The sequence below is a fragment of the Rhinolophus hipposideros genome (assembly GCF_964194185.1).
Source record: "Rhinolophus hipposideros genome assembly, chromosome: 1".
Lineage (NCBI taxonomy): Eukaryota > Metazoa > Chordata > Mammalia > Chiroptera > Rhinolophidae > Rhinolophus > Rhinolophus hipposideros.
In genome coordinates this window covers 111,025,800-111,043,555 of record NC_138047.1, presented here as the reverse complement: position 1 = coordinate 111,043,555, position 17,756 = coordinate 111,025,800, and the positions used below count along the sequence as shown (strand labels likewise).

The window sequence follows — 17,756 nt, the reverse complement described above, 5'->3', positions numbered from 1 at the left end:
CGGCCGGAGGGCGAATGGCGCCCGCCCGCTCCGGGTGCATGTGACGTCACTGGGCACGCAGTCGTCCAGTGCGCGCGCTCGCAATCGGCTGCGCGTGCGCGACGGCGGCTTCAAAGCGGGGCTGGTCAGCCGGCGCGCGGGTGCTCGGTGGTTGAGCCACGCGGTGGCCTCCCCACGTCAACCCCTGCAGCCCCTGACGTTCTCGGGCCAGGCTGAGCGTGAAGCGAGGCGCGCACACCGCTGCTGCAAACATCTGAAAAGTGTAAGTCAGGCTTCCTGAGTGCACCGCGCCGTGCGGTCTGTCCCGCGGGGGCTGTGCGTCCCGGCGCCGGAGGAGCCGCAGCCCCGTCCGGGCCCGCTCCGAGGACGGCGCCGCAAGCTGGCTGGGGTGTGCGGCAGGGCAGCCCCCGCCTGGGACCACGCCGCCCTGGCGCGCTCTCGGGCCACCCCCGACCGCAGTCCGGTCCTGCCACCGTCGTCCCCAACCGGGAGCCTCCCCGACGGGGCCGTAGCGCCTGCCGCCTGGTCTCGGCCCCAGGAAGCTGCGGTCCCAACAGTCCGCCTCTACGCGGGCTCCAGGGAGCGCTGACCCCAGCCCTCCGCCGCTGTCACTTCCGCCGCCCCCGCGCCTCGGTGGGGGTCCCAGCCCGCTGTCCCTCGCCGCCCCGGAGCTCCTCGGAGCAGCCCGCAGCCAGCCCTGTGCAGCTCCGCCCCTCGCTGTGGAAGGAACACGCTGCCGGCCAGACAGCTGTGCCCGGGGCCGCGCAGAGCCGGGGCCGTGGCAGCCGCCGCCCCCGCTGTGCTGACACGTGGCTCCCACGGTGACCCCGCGCCCCTGCGCCCGTCGGCTTCACGCGGAAGCTCCCCGGGAAGCAGGGCTTGGGACTCCCCGGAGCGCCCCTCTGCTGGGCCTGCCGGCCGAGGCCCCCGCGCGCTCAGTGCTGCTGGAGGAAGGTGGAGGCGCTCGCTGACCCCACGGGCGGCCAGCGCCCCGGACCGGCTCCAGCGCGGCGCCGCGCTGCCCAGTGCTCACGTGCAAGCGCTCACGCGTTCCTTAACACTTGGGCAGGTGACCTAAGGTGACAAACGTCTTCACCCTTCCCTGGATTTTAAAATAAACCAGACTCCTCAGCAACTTCTGCTTCCAGAAACAAAAATAAGTGTCTCTGGGGCCAAAGGTGGGGCCAGAGTGCTGGTGGGGGGACCACGTGCCAGTAGCTGCCAGTGGGTGGGAGATGGTGACCAGTGGAGAACGCACACACAGCACCCCGGCCCAGGGAAGACCCTAGAGCCGGGGGACACCCACCTTGGCCCAGGGCCCAGCCTGGGTCTGGGGGCGGGTGGCTGGGTCCCACCTGGCTCCGGATAGGGCTGCCTGCTGACTTCCTGCAGCTGTCAGAGCCAGCTGTCCCTGCCGAATCCCATATTCTCCTGGGAGCCGGGCTCCAAGGCTATCTTTAGTGCTGTCCTCAGACCCTAGCCAGCCCCAGGAACCCTCCCCAGGGGCTCTGCCGCCCTTCTGGCCTTGCCCTTGTCAGGGGCCTTCTGAGCACAGATCCCGCACACCTCGCCCTCTCCGTGTGGCACCCCCGTTCCTGTAGTCCAGCCAGGTCCCTCCAGGTGTCAGCCAGACCCACCCAGCTGTGAGCAGTGGGGTCCCGTTGCTAGGTGCAGCCCAGGTCTCCAGTCACGCATTCTCCCTCTGGTGGTCCTCTAGGCAGAGCCCCTGGACGCCCCAGGTCTTTCCAGGTGGACCATGTCTTCAGGGTGTCTACTGTCCCACACTCATTTGGAGTCGGCAGATGGTGAGCTGGCCCTGCGATCTCTGTGGCAGCACCTCAGGGGCGCCATGTGACTGAAGGTGTGTGCCCCCGGGAGCAGGACCCTGCCACAGCTGCACTCACAGGCGCTTGTCTTCCAGCTGTAGCAGGCGAGCCCCAAGGGAGCCCTATGCAGCTATGGCAGCTGCCCCCACCCAGGGCCGGGTCCCCTCCCCAGACTGCCCATGGGGCCAAGGCATAGTGGGAAGACCAGGCTGAATGCTGTCCTGGGCCTGGCCCATTTAGGGGGCCCTCCACCCTCTTTGTGTGCAGACAAGTCGGCCCCATCGCCAGTCGGGGGCCCTGGGACTTCACTGCCACCAAAGCAGGGAGGTGAGGCACACAGGACAAACTCGGGGAACGCTTGGTGACTGGCCAGCAGGGCCACTTATGGCAACTGCCAATCTGGGAAAGGAGCCATTTTTCCTGGTTCCTGTAGCCGTCAGGCCCTTGGCCCTGGGGATGCCTAGAACCAGGACAGAGGCCCTGGGTGGGGGCCGGTGGGCAGGCAACTGGGAGGCTGGGGGCGCTGCTGGACGGGGCAGAATGGGGCATCCGAGTCACTGCTGACTGTCATACCTCACTGCAGTTGTCCAGTCCCCTGGGTGCCCTGAGCCTGTCCTTGTAGGGAGTGGCAGCCAGAGTCTGAGCTGTCCTGGGGGACTGGGCAGGAGCTTAAGACAGGGGACCTGGACGGGGAGGGCACAGACCGTCCCATCAGGCAGACCCAACATGGTGAGTGTGCAGCAGGCAGGCAGCTGGGGAGCGGGGCGCGTGCAAGTGTGCACGCGTGCTGTCGTAGGTCACAGGCCTGAGGGTGTGTGCTGGGGGCTGGGGGAGATGCAGGCCCCATCGCTGACCCAGGGACAGGAAGGCTGAAAGATGGAGGGTCCTGGCTGCTCAGCCCATGCCCCTGCTGACCACCTGTACAGTCCATCTGCTCCTGGACACTCAGAGGCCCAGCAGGGAGAAGTTCCAGATGGGTGCTACGTTGTCAGGGCCTCCTCAGGGTTCCCTGTGCTCAGCAAGAACCTGCAACTGCCCCAGCCTGGGGACCCAGGGCCCAAGTGTCATGGCCCACACATCCTCTGCATTAAGTCTCCCCGGAAGCCTGGCTGCCTCCCAGGGGGGCCCCTAGCTGGCCTGGGGGATCCTCAGCCTTGGTGCCCCATCCCAGGCCAGCAGGAAGACCAAGAAGAAGGAAGGCGGCGCCCTCCGGGCCCAGAGGGCATCGTCCAACGTCTTCTCCAACTTCGAGCAGACGCAGATCCAGGAGTTCAAGGAGGTAAGGCTCGGCTCTCATGCTGGGAGCCCCTCCATCCAGAAGCTGCTGTCCGGGGGTCCCCGGGGCACCGTAATGTGTAAGCGTCACTCCAGAGCCAGGAAGTATGGGTGCCCATCCCCGCATGCTGTGGCCAGGCCAACAGCCATGATGCTGGGCTCTTCTCAGGCCTTCACACTGATGGACCAGAACCGAGATGGTTTCATCGACAAGGAAGACCTGAAGGACACGTACGCCTCCCTGGGTAGGTGCCTGTGCGGCACGTGGCCTCAGTGGCCTGACGCCCCACAGGCTGAGGGGGCCACACCAGCAGAAGCTCCCCTCTGGTGTGATCAGGGCTGGCATAGAGCGGCACCAGGGCCAGCCGAGGTGGGTGGCACAGCCGAAGCATAGGAGGGTTACTGCCATACAGGGGGCCAGGCACAAGCAAGAACCAGAGGCAGGTCCTGTCCCCAGCTCAGTGCAGCCTGTGTCCTGCCTTCCCCCACCCCCTCTGGGAACATGCTTTTCTCAGCATGTGGCCGTCCAGCCCCTGGAGCTGGGAGGACAGGCTGGTTTCTACCAGGGCCTTCTGGGCCCCCTTACACCCAGGTAAGTGGATCACAGCTCTGTCCCCTTCTCAGCAGCCCACCTCCCTGGGGCTCTGGGTTTGGAGTTCTGCACCCCACTGCACTGGGGCCAGGTGTCCTCCTATTGCTCGTCTCCCTTGCTCTGGTCTCCCCAACTTTGTTCTGGGGTCAGCTGGAGAACACTGGCCAGTGCACCAACAAAGACAGGAGTGGGGAGCGGGGGGTCACCCCTGCCCAGTGACCCTGTCTTGGTGACAGGCAAGACCAACGTCAAGGACGAAGAGCTGGACGCCATGCTCAAGGAGGCCTCAGGGCCCATCAACTTCACCATGTTCCTGAACATGTTTGGGGAGAAGCTGACTGGTGAGCTCTCAGGATGTGCACCTACTTATTTCCTAACAATAAGCACACATGTTTCACGTAAAAGTCCAGGCTCTCAGACCTCTTGAGAAGCCCCAGGGCTCACATCGGTGGCCCCCCACCTCCCATCTGCCCTTCACTCACTGAGAATAGTACCCTGGGAGGCACTGAGGCTGAGGACACAGGGTGGAGGGGCCCCGGACGGAGTGGCACTGCCCTGCTCACGGCCTCTGTGGGCAGGTACGGACACCGAGGAGACCATCCTCAATGCGTTCAAGATGCTGGACCCCGAGGGCAAAGGCAGTATCAACAAGGACTAGTGAGTGTGGCCACAGGCACTGCCTTCCCACGGGTGTCGGGGACACCGGGCCACCCCTCACCCCACCTCCCCGTGCCCTAAGACCCCGAGTCCCTCAGGGTAACCGAAGGCTAACCTGTCCTGCCCACTCAGACCACCGCTGGGTCTGGGGGCTCCGGGGCCCAGCACTGGGGACGGGCATATCTGGCACCCCAGCACTTCCTCTGCGCTCCCTCAGTGACCCTGTGGGTGTCAGGAAAGGCTCCTGGTGCCCTGGGTCAGTTAGGGTCAGTCCTGACTGGGCTCCTCCCTCTGTGTCCTCAGCATCAAGCGGCTGCTGATGTCCCAGGCCGACAAGATGACCGCTGAAGAGGTTTGGCCCCTTGGCCCCCACCACCTGCTTCCCCCACGGCCCTCGGAAACCCATGCACGGCCCCCAGGACCCCAGGGCTGCTGGAGGCTGCCCTTGTGGGGGGACACTGCATGGTCTGGCCCCAGCCTCGCGTCACTCTGCAGTGTCCCACCGCCCGCTCCCCCAAGCACAGAACCAGACGGGAGCCAGGTGGAGTTCAGTGGCTGTAATTCGCCCCGGGGACCCTTTGGTTTCCTCCCCCAGCCTGGGCCTGACCCCCCTCTACTGGCAGGTTGACCAGATGCTCCAGTTTGCAACCATCGATGCAGCAGGCAACCTGGATTACAAGGGGCTGAGCTACGTGCTCACGCACGGGGAGGAGAAGGAGGAGTAACCGCTCGGCCGCCCGCTGGGGCTGCAGCCACGCCAATAAACCTGAGTCCACACACCTGCCTGCGAGTGTCTGTGGGGGCATCTGCCGTGGGGCCCTCCCCCTGTGCCCCCGGCCAGCCCAGCCTGGTCCCACCTGCTGTCCCCACCCATCCCAGCGCCCAGGCTGGGGGTCTGGTCACTCAGCGACCGCAGGCTGAGAGAGGCTCTGGGCTGGGTTCCTTCATCCCCGTCAACTCCAGACTCAGCCGTGCTGGGTGCTCTCAGGATCCCCAGTCCGTCCAGCCCCCCCCACCGCCTGTGCACCAGCCACCGTTGGTGTGGCCTGACCCCAGGGGCATCCTGCCAGCTCAGTGGTGGCTTGTCCACACAGCAGCTCCAGCCCCAGGTGTTCCTGGGACCATCCTGCTGTGTCCGTGGCATCTGGGGGACACTGATACCCTGCTCAGGCTCGGCCGTGGCTGGCACAGTGAGGTGATTAGAGCCGGCCTGCCCCACTCCGCACCCACCCCCAGGCTGGCTTCTCCACACGACTGCTCCGTCAGCCTCTGGACCAGGGCAGCGCCTCCCAGCCACTTGCAGCACCTGCTGGGGCCGTGGGGGCCGAGGCGTGGCCTCAGGGGCTCTCTGCCGGGCAGGGCATGTGGTCTGACGCTGCCGGGCAACCGTCGTCCTGGATGGAAGGGCTCATGCCAGCCTCGGCCTGCAGGCGCCGGTACGGGGTATGGAAGAAGAGCACCAAGCAGCAGCTGAAGAGGACGCTCAGGCCGGCCATCAGCAGCATGGACACTGGGGAGACACAGCCGGTCTGCCCGAGGCTCACGCACAGCGGGCCAGTGCGGCTGCAGAGCCCCAGCTGACCCCACCAACCGTGACCACAGAGTGACCCTGGAAACATCCTGTCTCAGGCTCCACGGGAATGCTCAGACCCCGGTCACTGGCACCTCTCCGGGGCATCCCCATACCCACCTCTCACTCCCTCTGTCCGTCTCTGTCTCTTTTTCTTTTCCTGATTATGTTTTATGACTCGCACATTGGGTTTAGCGGTTGGGCTTCTGTAAAGGCTCTCACGGCTGCTCCCACCCGAGGCCCTGCCCATTGCCCTCTGACCCCACTGTGGGTGCCCACCAAAGACAGCATGGAGGGGAGGCTGCCAGGGCTGGAGCCCGGTGGGGCCCAGGCCCTGCGCTCTCGGGGGCCCCCATGGGCCAGGGCCCTCACCTCTCCAGTCCAGTGGGTCCAGGCCATCCTGGCAGGTGGAGAAGGACGGCTGCACTCGACGCACGGTCAGGGTGGTCAGCAGAAGCATGACGAGCATGCCCTCGGCCTGCCTGCACAGCCACCAGGCCCTCAGTCCTGCCCCAGGCACTGCTTGCCACCCACAGTGCCAGCAGCCACTCTGAGGGCAGCGCACGGCTCTGGTCAGTGTGGGCCAGTGGCCCGCCCAGGCTTGCATGTCGGCCCTTGCAGAGCACACAGGTCACCACAGTGTGGCGTGGGTTGGGTGAGGGCAGGGTCAGTGGGTCCCCAGGGGAGTAGCGGGGGATGGACACTCACCCCATCACGAAAACCAGGCCTGCGGCTGCGCCCTCCCCCACTGGGAAGGAGCACTCGACTGCCAGCTCCATGGCAACAGGCGCCACTGAGAAGCCGAAAAGCCCAAACAGTGAGCAGATGGCGGCCAGCGCAAGTGTCTGTCCCTGCAGCTGGGACACCTGGACAGCGAGCCACACAGGGGATGGCCATCAGACATGCCGCAGCCCTGGCCACCCAGCCCCGCCTGGCCTGCCCTGGCCCACCTCGGCTGAACCCAGGATCACCCAGCAGGCAGGGCCTGGGCCTGAGAGGGGTGGCGTCTGTTCCTGCCGGGCTGCCAGCTGCCCGCCCCACTCCCACCCTGCAGGGGGTCTCAGCTCCAGGGGACTCTCACCAGGGCAAAGGCCACGCAGACCACAGAGGTGAGACAGAAGCCGACCTTGATGGCTTCAGTGAAATGCTTGGTCCGGTCCACGTACAGGCTGAGAGCCAGTGCCCCCAGGATCCCAAACACGATGAAGAGGGCCCCACAGAGGCCCGCAAATTCCTGGGGGGGAGGAGGCCAGGGGCACCGCGTCACCTGAGCACCGTGTCCCCAGGGACCCAGCAGGCTGTGCTCCTCCTCAGGACGTATGCCATCACCAGGGAGCACACTGGGAGGTCACTGAGCGCACGACCCAGGAAGGACCACCCGGAAGGGGCATTGCGCTGTTGGCTGTGTGCGGGGCAGGGGCACATACGCCTGTAGGTGCCTCTTCCCTGTGTCACCCCATCCCAGGACTCAGCAGTTGCTAAGGGATGGGCCTGGTTGCCACAGACACCCCTCAGTGCCCAAAGGACTGGGAACGTGCTGAGCCCAAACCCCGGGGCTGACGCCACACAGCAGAGGGCACTGCCAGAGGTGGTGTGAGCAGAGCAAGACCCTGCCCTGCGTCTCCACACGTCAGAGTGGACCCTTCGCTGGGTCGGGCAGCAGGAAAGACAGAGAAGCACCACAGCCTTTGGCACGGCCACCACACCTCCACCTGCACGAGCCTGGCATTGCAGCAGTGCCTGTCATAGGAGGTCACCCTGTCCAGGTATGGGGACCCACGGCTAAGGCATGTCATAGGCTGCTCCACCCAGGCAGGCAGACGGCCTGTGGGAGATGGGCTCTCAAGACATGAGCTTCCTGGGCCCCCGGGCTGGGCCCGCACTCACGTTCGCGTAGCCGGACACACAGAGGACCTGCTCCAGAAGGGCCAAGAAACTGGAGAAGATGCCAACTCCGCCGCCGAAGCAGACTGCCAGGATGACGTAGGCCTTGTTTTTCACGAGCTGCAGGGGAAGCCTGCTCAGCCCAGGAGCCCAGCGCGAGCCCACGCCTCCCAGCCTCCCCGGGTCCCACAAAACCCACCAGCTTCAGCCCATCCAGAAACTTCTCCGAGGTAGAGTGGGCAGCACCGGCGGAGGGTGGGGTGGGAGGCATGCTCTCCCAGAGGCATGTGGTGGCCAGCAGGCAGGCAAGGCCGGCAGGAATGATGTAGGTGCCCAGCTGGGGAGATGGTGTGCACACTCGTGTGTGCAAGCACGCGTAGCCCCTTGCACACACACAGGCTCCCCATGCTTGCTGATCACCCCCTGTGCTTGGGCGGACACTGGTGAGCCCGGGGAGTGGTGGACCTGCCTTGCTCTGCTGCATCTGGGACCCCAGCTTCCAAAATGTCGCCCAAGGATGACTCCACAGTGACAGCCGCAGCCGCAACCCCAGACTCGCCCAGGCAACTGCCAACTGGATCCCTCTTCCCCCACCGTGAGTGGCCCTCACAGTCACCACGGCACCCCCATCCCTCACTACACTGCAAACCCTGTGCCCGGGCCACCCACTGCCCTACCCGAGGAAGCCCTGGTTCTCTGCTGGACTATCTGACCACAGCCCTGGCTCCCTGAGTGGTTCCGGACCAGATTGTATCACTCTTCCTCTCACACCCCCCAGAATTTTCTTCACACCAATACCACCCACTCCCCACCTGGGCTGACCATTCCCCTTGCTCTGTGGCACACTGGCCTCTGGCTGCAGCCCCCACCCTCATTGTGTCCACTCAAGACCTTTGGCCTCCCCACAAATACCCACCACATCGCACACTCTGCCCCACCAAGCAAATCACCACCATCTTGGTGCCTAGACCCACACCTGATACCAAGAAAGTGCCCAGTACTGGCAAACTCGGAGAAGTCCACATACACATGTGTACTCACCCTGTAGCCACAAGAAGGGGCAGGGTCTCACACACACACACACACACACACACGGGTGTGGACACACTCTTGCATGCTCAAGCCTACCAGGCACATACACACACCACACAAACATATATGTGTATATACACACCACACATCACATACACACATGCACACACCACACGTGTGTGCACATACATGCACGAGTGTGTGCAAATGCACACATGTGCGCACACCCCAGCACACAGATACACATGCACACATGTGTACATAGCACACAAGTGCACACACTACACATGCACACGTGTGTGTGCACACAGCACATGTACAAATACACCACACACATACACATGCATATACAGCACACAAACATGAATGTGCATATACCACACACACCATGGACAAACGTGCACACACACATGCACACATTCTACACATTCACGTGCATACCACACACGTGCACACATACTGCACAGTCCACAAACACCACACGTACATGTCTGCACACACACCACATATGTGTGCATACACCACACATTACACACACTGTATGCACACTTGCACACCACACACATGCATGCACACCATATACACACGTGCACACAAACACCACTCACATGTGCACACACATCACACACGCACACACCACAGACACACATGCTCACGCTGGGGCACCCCACGCGCTCCCTCACCATAATTAAGATGCCCTGCTCCTTCTTCACCAAGGCAGGCGACAGCACGTTGGCCACCAGGATGCCCAGGGGGTTTGCTGGATGGATGAACGGGGACGCGTCAGCCCAGCCATGGCCATGCCTGGGCCACCGCCACAGGTGGAGCCCTCCGCCCTCCGACGACGCAGAGGTGCCCAGATGCTTGCACTAAGCTGGAGGCGACTGCCCACCTCACCCCAACTCACACATGGTGCCGATCATGTTGGCCGTGGCTCGCTGGTGCTTAGGGAACCACACGGCGGCCAGCTTGGCAGGAGAGAAGATGACCAAGGTCTGGGCCAGAGCACAGAGGCTCTGCCCGCCCATGAGGAAGGCAAATGGGGCCTGGGTCCCGATAGCCATGCTCGGCAGGGCACGCAGCACACTCCCCGCAAAGTTCAGCCATGAGCCTAGGACAGTCTGCAGGGACAAGGTCAGGGGCTCTGCCCGGCCAGCCTGCACCCCCTCCTAGAACCAAAACCCGCCCTGCACTGCGATGGCTCTGCCTGGAGACCCTGGTCTGGGAGGAGGTGCTAGCTCTTGAGCCCACACTCAGGACCCCCTGTCCCAGAGCAGGCACTTGTGTGGGGTCTTACTCACCGCCCAGCGGAGCCCGATGGAGTCCAAAACCCAGATGGCCACCACGCCGGACGGTATGGACACCACAAGGAAGACCAGCGAGAGCCAGTTGATCTGCTCGGTGGACAGGAGGAAGTGCTGGGCGATGGTGTCGGCTACGGGTGCAAAGCTCAGCCATAGCTGTGGGACACGTGCTGGTGTCACTCAGGGTGGGCACCATGGACCCCACAGCCGCCTGCTGTCCTGGGCTTGGGCAGCAGGCCAGAGAAGGAGAAAGTGCCCGCAGTCCCATAATGGCCGGGTCTTCCCCTGGCCACCCTTGCGGGAGGTTGCCAGGTGGGGGTCAGACAGCATACCCAGGCCGTGGACCTGCACCGTCCATGCAGGTGTGGACCTGGGGGCAGCCGGGCGGACAGCCCCCCAGAGCTGACAAGGCCACCAGCCCCACCAGCCCACCAGCCCGGAGCCTCCAAGGTAAAGGCCCCGAGGGCTGTCAGTGGGACGTGTGCTGTGTGGCAGGTGGGCGTGAAGGGGTCTAGAGCAGGAGGATGGCACTGAAGCCTGGGGAGGTAGGAAATGGTGGGGAGGAGGGGAGCCGGTGGCTCTGGCCCCAAGTTGCAAGGATGGGCCAGGCAGAGGGTGTGTCTGGGGAGACAGCAGTGCCTGTGCTGTGTGGCCAAGAGGCACAGAGGAGTGGGTGGGAAGGGGTGCTTGGCGAGGGAGCGGGGCAGAAGCGGGCTCCAGAGGCACCTCCAGCCTGTCTGTGAAGTCCGTGATTTGAGTCCCAGGCGGAAACACCTGGATTGTGTACTGGCCTTGCCTGAGTCCAGCAGACATCCCAATGGGAGACCCAGGTGTTTGGGAGGTGAGACCCTACCCCCAACTCCGACCTTCCCACCCCGAAGTGAAAGACATTCCCAAGCCATAGGCAATATTAACTGCTAGGACTCAGCTTGCAGACCTCCAGCAAACAGGAGTGCAGCCAGGTCAGTGGGGGAAGGCTTCCTGGAGGAAGTGGGATACCATCTGATCCTTGAAGGGTGGGGGACAGGAGGGGCTGGCCCAGGCTTGCTGCAGGAGGGAGGAGGGAGTTGGGCCAGGCAAGGACCAAAGCTGAGGGTGTCACAAATCAAAGTTCACGGTCACTCCAAGTGTGAGAGGACCCAGGAATGCAGGAGTTTGCTCAGGCCATGCCTTCCGTGGTGGAGGCAACAAGATCCAGGCTTCCTGACTCAGAGGTCTGACCGCAAACCCTCCCATGACCATAATCTCCGACACAGCTGTTGTTTCTTCCTTTTTTAAAGGGCAGAGCAAGGCACAGGTCTCCCAGGCTCAGAAAGAGCCCCATGCAGGCCTAGCTGCTTCCTGCCAGCTACGTCCAACACACAGACAGTGTGGTGTCTGATTCCCAGTGTGCCCTGCGGGAAGCCATCCTTCACTGGCCTCACCCATCCTCCCCAAAGCGTGTGGCCTGCAGAGCAGAGATGGTTCTAAACCACGCAAGGCAACGTGGGGATGACAGTTTGTACCCACTGCACAAGAATTCCCTTTGACCTGCTCCCGGCCTTGCCAGGCCCATGTCCTTTTGTGCATGTTAGCAGCTGCCCCACATGCCAGCTCTGGCCCAGACATTTGGGCTGTCTCTTTGGGCCACTTGGGGGTCACCCCAGACCTTACTCCAAGCACTGCTCCATCTCACGTTGCCCTCTCAGAACCTGGGAGTCCTGGTTACTCGGCTACAGACGGAGTCAGCGAGGAGCTAAGTGGACTTGGCCAGGGCAAGCTTGGAGGCCAGTGCTGGGCCCACGACAGTGCTCGGTGACACTGCTTGCTCCACAATGACTTGTGCATAAAAGGGGAGTGCAGCAGGACACGGCCCCCATGTCCACGGACCTTCTCAAGGTACTTACGATGCCCTTCCACTCAGACTCATTGAAGCAGCTCCAGGGGCTGAGGGAGACCCTGTCTGCATCCTCAGACAACTTCACTCAAAGCCAGTTCTGGCTTCCCAGCGTCTAGACACAGAGACCTGGGGGCCAGGCCACAGCCGCGAGCCCTCAGAGAAAAGAGGTTTCTGGCGTTGGAGCCGACCCCAGGCCCTATCCCAGCATAGGCCTGGCTCTCCAGGCTCTCCACATCTAGTCCCGCAGGGAAAGGAGGAAAACGGAATGTATGGAGTGACGACCAAGAGTGGCTGCTGCCAGAGGACCACCCAGGCAGTATCTGGACCGCCCGCGCCTGCCAGCCCATCCCTGCTTCCTGACAGTCCCTGGCCCCACGATGGCACCTCCCCCAGCTATGGGTCCTGCTGCCAGCTGCAGCTTTGCATTCGTGACTACATGGCAGCCAAAGGCTGCTGGACCAGTCCTGGGTTCCGTGGGAGGTAAGTGATCGCATACAGACTCCTTCAGGCACACTGTGGAGGTGGCACCACCAGGGAGGGCAGGCATGTGGTGGCCCAGTGGAGCCCTGTGGGGCAGTTCTGCAGCCTGGTCCATGGCAGGTATCCAGGCGAGCATCAGGGATGGAAAGGGTGACTCCAAGACCCTGAAGGGTTCAGGACAGGCGTCCCCAATACCTGTCACTGTGGCATGTGAGTTATTTGGAGCTGAAGGCAATCGAGGCCCTACGAGCTCACGAGAAACTTTTATTTCTCCCTTAAAGAATTTAAATTGGGGCCTTGCTCATAATAAGAGTTATCACCAGAAATAACTTTATGTCCTATGTATAGGGCAGGACAGATTTCTCATCACTGGACATCTGCTCTTGAGAACGACCTTTCTCCTTTAAGGAGCCCCGGGCGACTTACCTCCTCCTTAGCTCAGAAAGTCATCTGTACCTCACTCTGTCTGTCTGTCTGACTCTTGTGTATGTGGGCCTCCCTATGTACGTATGTACATATGTAATTACATTTAGTTACTTTATCTTGTTATTCTGTCTTATGTTGATTTCATTATTAGGCCAGCAGGAAGAACCTAGGACAGAGGAAAGAGTCCCTCCCGCTACCCCTCCCAAAGTGCCTGTCCAGGAGACATGGGGGTGGCACAACCAGGGCTGGGGGGGTTCACTCACTGAGCCCACCGGTGTGTGGCAGGCTGTGGGAAGAGGAGCACAGCCAACAGGGCACTCACGGGTAGGTCTGGGGAGAAAGAGTTTGCGGGGCTGGGCCCAAGTAGCTGGCAGACTGGGGTCTCACTGGCTGGTCCCCTGGTCCCCGGGCTGTGATGAACATGGCTGAGTCCCTGCCAGCAGTGGAGACAGTTCTCGAACAGGTCACGGGGTTGCTGTGGACCCCAGCTGGGGAGCGATGGAGGAGTGGGTGGGTAGGGAAGGCCTCCTTGAGGGACCTCAGAAACCCTGGAGGGCACCCTGGGCCCAGGAAAGCACCAGGAGAACCCGCCCCGGGGGCATCGGGGTGGGCGCTGGAAACGGAGGGCGGGAGCCAGGTCCTGGAGGCCTGTCCCAGGTGTCGTGGGGTTTGGCAAAGGCTCTGGGAGGACCAGTGCTCAGCGCCCCTGTACTGTCGTGTTTCAGGAGAGGGATCCCCTCCAACCAGCTTAGGTCACAGGACCTCCTCAGCAGCGAGGGGACACCAGCCCCTTTGCTCCCCGCGCAGCCACAGCCGGAAGGGGCTGCAGTGCTCGCCATGCTGAGGTCGCCGGCTCCCCCACCCCTGACGTCCCACTGTCCCGGAGCGGACGTGCCCTGGGTGCACCTGGGCAGCGGACGCGCCCAGCCCCGGGAGCCGGGTCCCCTACCGTGGCGTTGGAGCAGCTGAGCAAGCTGAGCACCAGCAGGAAGACCCAGCGGCGCGCGTAGGCTCGGTAGCCAAGCACCGCGCCCAGGGCCGGGGGCTCAGCGGCCCCGGGCGGCTCCCCCGTCGTCCCGGCCATCGCCTGCCCGGCGCCGGCTGCAGGCTCGAGGCAGCTGTGCGTGGGCCGGGGCGCGGGGCGGGCACTCCGGGCCACTCCCCGCCCCAAGGGACGTGGTGTCACCGCTCCGCCCGCCCGGTGGGAGAGGGACCGGTGGTGAAGTTAGACCCTGCCCCGTCGGCCAGGTTGAAAGTGTGTGCCACTAAAAACCGGAACTGGGTTCCCTGCAGAGCAAGCCCGGCCGGCCTCTGTGTGGTCCCTGCGGTGGACACGCCCACGTGGCTGGGGGCAGGAGAGGGCTCGCGAAGTCACTCTGCCCAGCAGGGAAGCAGGAACTAGGGGGCAGGGGTGGTGCTGGCGGGGGAGGAAGGTGGAGGCCCCGGCCATCCGGTCCTTCTGCCCAGGGAAAGGGAGGTGCCAGAGCACTGAACCTTGGGCCCCGCCGGGGCTGGCAGCCTCCCCCACCAGGTGGTGACCTGCAACTTACAGCTGAGCAAACAGCTGCGGCAGAGGAGGGGACAGGGCTTCTGTTCAAGCTGGGCACAGCGTGGGCTGGAAGGCAGAGGGGGTATCAGCTTGTCTGTCTTCCGCAAGAACACCCCTGTGGGAGGGCAGTCTCCTCTCCAGCTTCCTCCCCACCCAGCAGTCTAACTCCCACTTCTCTCTCCCTGCTGCCCAGGCTAACCCTTCCTGACCTCCCCTGTGATGCCTTGCGCTCTGGCTCCTGTCCACCTCCGTCTCTCCTGCTGGGCTGCTGGAGTCCTCCTCCCCCATCCCTGGGGCTCTTATGGGGAGTACACAGCTCCACAAAGGACACAGGATCTATGGCTTCTATGTACACCAACACCAGGCCTGTGCGAACCAAAATTAAAGACACCAGTTATAGCTTTTTAAGAGAAAATTTAGTACTCGGGGATAAAGTTAACAAAATGTACACAGAACTTTTATGCTAAAAATTACACAACGAAAACCTGAAAAATGGAGAGACATACCATGTTCATGGATTAGAAGATTCAATGTAGTCAAGATGACAGTTCTCCTCAGATCTACAGGTGTAATACAATTCCTAACCAAAGGGTCTTGTAGGCATAGGCTGGAAGAAAATATTTACAAACCAACAAAGGACTGGTATCTAGACTATATAAAGAGTCCTGAAGACTCAACAGTAAAAGAACAACAACAAAAAAATCCACTTAGAAAATGGGCAAAAGACATGAAGAGACACTTCACTGAAGAGGATATACAGATGGCAAATAATGCAGATGACTCACATCATTAGCCATTAGGAAAATGCAAATTAAAAGCATAATCAGATATCAATACATGTCTTTTAGTATGGCTTAAAAACAAACAGAAAAACAATGACATTCAATGCTGGCGAGGCTGTGGGTAACTCAGTCACTCCCACGTTGCTGATAAGATTGTGAAATGTTACAGCCATTGGAAACAGGTGGAAAACAGGTTGGCAATTTCTTACAGAGTTAGCATGCAGTTATAACATGATCCAGTAATTGCACTCCTGGATGTTTATCCCAGAGAAATGAAAACTCATGTTCATACAGAAATCTGTGCGCTAACATCCATAGTCGCCTCATTTGTGACAGGCCCAAACCGAAAACTGCCCAGTTCTTTCCGTGGGTGATGGTCAAGCAAGTGCCTCCACAGGACGAAGGGATGCTGGTAAAGGGGCTGTTATACACACAGCCACCCGGGCAAATCTCAGGATACTTATGCCCAGTGGGGAGAAAAGCCAAGCTCAAAAGGTTGCAAACTGTATGACTCCGTTTGTATAACACGTTTTTAAAGATAAAATTTTACAAGGAGAACAGACGAATGGTTTGGGGATTGGGGCAGTGGGAGGGAAGTGGTTCTACAAGGACAACAGAAGGGTCCTTGTGGTGACAGCCACGTTCTGTACTTGCCAGGGTAGCGGCTGCACAGCAGTGCACGTGACCCAATCCTGTGACACACGTGAGTGCGAGTGAAGCAAGAACTCTGAAGGAGGTCGCGGGCTGTCGCAACGTGAGTGTCATGGCTGTGACAGAGTACATGTGTGTTTTGCTAGATGGTATCATTGGGGGAAACTGCACAAGAAAACAACTGCATCTGAATCTGTGATTATCTCAAACTAAGGCGTTTAACTTTTAAAACTCATGTACTGTGGAAAGGACAGTCATTCGGAAACAAAGACTTTTTCCACTGTCACGTTTTTTTTTTATTGGGGAAGGGGAACAGGACTTTATTGGGGAACAGTGTGTACTTCCAGGACTTTTTCCAAGTCAAGTTGTTGTCCTTTCAGTCTTACTTGTGGAGGGCGCAGCTCAGCTCCAGGTCCAGTTGCCGTTGTTAGTTGTTAGTTGCAGGGGGTGCAGCCCACCATCCCTTGTGGGAGTCGAGGAGTTGAACTGACAACCTTGTGGTTGAGAGCCCACTGGCTCATGTGGGAATGGAACCAGCAGACCTTCAGAGTTAGGAGCATGGAACTCTAACAGCCTGAGCCACCGCCTGAGCCACCGGGCCGGCCCTCCACTGTCACATTTTTAATGGAACAGTTTTATATAAATTCTGGATGAGTATCTTCAACACAAGCCTCCAAGCTGTTTCAGTTTTCAATCCAAGTGTAAGACCATCCCCAGAAATGTCAGGTGGAGCCCAGAATCCATCTGCACACCTTCGGGACCAAACGTCGTGAAGGTATCTTTCAGCTATCACACAAAAGCCACCTACTCATACGTCTCACTTTCCAAAATTATCTGTTGGATAATTTAAAATGTCATTCAACACACACAATCATGACTAAATCTGTATTTCAGTTTATCTCCTTTTTACCTAACCAAATATAGACTCCTGTCGGCATCCCAAAGGAGCATTAGTTGCAGCTTTTTCAGGCTCATGTGTCTTTCCCTAAACGGTATCTTCCTCAAAATTAAGCAGCTGAGAACAGTCACTTTGCAAGACTGGAGCAAAGGCTCTGCTGAGGATGATGTTGGGAAGAAACCTCACCTTACATAGTGAAGCGGTCACAGCCCCATGCTGTACATTTTTACTTGGCTTTTATCAGCTCCTCTCAGGGAGTGTCTGCTGTGTGAGGACAAGAGCCTGGTCTGTCCACACCCAGATGCCTGCAGCCAAAACATGGTTGTGGCTGAAAATAGAAGTGTGTGGGGCAGGTGACCTTGCTGCCTCCTGCCCCTCCAGGTACTCCCCACCAGCCTGCCCAGCAGGTTCTCCACGGGTGCCCCCACGCACATCCTGGCCCAGAGCCTTTTGGCCCCGGCTCCGGAAGCACACCTGCCCTCCTGGCATCCATGCCTTCTCCGGTGCCTGCCAATGCTGCTCCCCTCGGGGGTTGGGGCTGCTGAAAGCCCACAGACCCTGCCACTGCCCAAAGCAGGGGCCTGAGTGGGCACATCACAGTCTGGACTCCCAGGGTCCTCCGAAAAGACAGTGTGACCCCCTCTTTGTTCTCATGGCAGGCAATTGGGATTGGCCACTGAAGGCAGCTGACGCATTTGCACTGGGACATAAGCCCCTTTCCCTGAAGCCCCCGCTCTTCTCACTGGCCTGGCTCCACTTGGCCCCCAGTAGAGGGGACCCTTGGGGTCCTCCAGCCCACCTGTTATGTCTCCCTCCATCATAGTCTGGGGAGGGCAAGCACATTGTGCTCACATACACCCCAAAGTTGTGGCAGCAAGTATCTGGGGCCTAGCTTTCTGGCCACTCCCAAGGATTCTGTGGTCCCATCTTATCTTCTTTGCTCAGACTTAG

The 17,756-nt window shown here is 60.7% G+C and overlaps 2 protein-coding genes and 1 long non-coding RNA gene across 11 annotated transcripts; 2 read left to right on the top strand and 1 right to left on the bottom strand.

The window, feature by feature from the left end:
• Positions 1 to 90: 90 nt before the first annotated feature.
• Positions 91 to 5,127, top strand: MYL5 (myosin light chain 5). Of its 8 annotated transcripts, none has more exons than XM_081056310.1 (8): positions 91 to 262; positions 1,718 to 1,805; positions 2,998 to 3,105; positions 3,271 to 3,346; positions 3,930 to 4,034; positions 4,272 to 4,350; positions 4,654 to 4,702; positions 4,974 to 5,127. In XM_081056310.1, exons 2-8 carry the CDS (start codon positions 1,803 to 1,805, stop codon positions 5,073 to 5,075), a joined length of 522 nt encoding a protein of 173 aa, XP_080912436.1. In that variant the 5' UTR covers positions 91 to 262; positions 1,718 to 1,802; the 3' UTR covers positions 5,076 to 5,127. The 8 variants fall into 8 exon arrangements, with proteins under 8 accessions (XP_080912436.1, XP_080912440.1, XP_080912435.1 ...); XM_081056309.1 differs by having other exon boundaries at positions 97 to 1,178; XM_081056313.1 differs by having other exon boundaries at positions 107 to 262; positions 1,718 to 1,861.
• Positions 4,894 to 16,563, bottom strand: SLC49A3 (solute carrier family 49 member 3). Of its 2 annotated transcripts, XM_081056284.1 has the most exons (10): positions 13,875 to 16,563; positions 10,138 to 10,296; positions 9,744 to 9,957; positions 9,520 to 9,596; positions 8,004 to 8,141; positions 7,808 to 7,924; positions 7,002 to 7,154; positions 6,629 to 6,786; positions 6,293 to 6,402; positions 4,894 to 5,860 (listed from the first exon to the last, which is right to left on the bottom strand). In XM_081056284.1, the coding sequence occupies exons 1-10, from the start codon at positions 14,007 to 14,009 to the stop codon at positions 5,688 to 5,690; spliced, it is 1,434 nt and encodes a 477-aa protein (XP_080912410.1). In that variant the 5' UTR covers positions 14,010 to 16,563; the 3' UTR covers positions 4,894 to 5,687. The 2 variants fall into 2 exon arrangements, with proteins under 2 accessions (XP_080912410.1, XP_080912409.1); XM_081056283.1 differs by lacking the exon at positions 4,894 to 5,860 and having other exon boundaries at positions 5,878 to 6,402.
• Positions 7,563 to 8,400, top strand: LOC308500876. The gene is made up of 3 exons (XR_013993798.1): positions 7,563 to 7,686; positions 7,931 to 8,034; positions 8,321 to 8,400. It is a non-coding gene; the product is annotated as an uncharacterized lncRNA (long non-coding RNA).
• Positions 16,564 to 17,756: the final 1,193 nt, after the last annotated feature.

Bases quoted from the DNA above. Each gene is read 5' to 3' on its own strand.
- SLC49A3 (XM_081056283.1), bottom strand. From the start codon at position 14,009: ATGGCCGGGACGACGGGGGAGCCGCCCGGGGCCGCTGAGCCCCCGGCC. The intron at 10,297-13,874 runs GTAGGGGACCCG...CGTGTCCCACAG, and splicing joins TCAGCTGCTCCAACGCCACG to CTATGGCTGAGCTTTGCACC. The intron at 8,142-9,519 runs GTGAGGGAGCGC...CCATCTCCCCAG, and splicing joins AGCAGGGCATCTTAATTATG to CTGGGCACCTACATCATTCC.
- MYL5 (XM_081056308.1), top strand. From the start codon at position 3,283: ATGGACCAGAACCGAGATGGTTTCATCGACAAGGAAGACCTGAAGGAC. The intron at 3,347-3,929 runs GTAGGTGCCTGT...TCTTGGTGACAG, and splicing joins GGACACGTACGCCTCCCTGG to GCAAGACCAACGTCAAGGAC. The intron at 4,035-4,271 runs GTGAGCTCTCAG...CTCTGTGGGCAG, and splicing joins GTTTGGGGAGAAGCTGACTG to GTACGGACACCGAGGAGACC.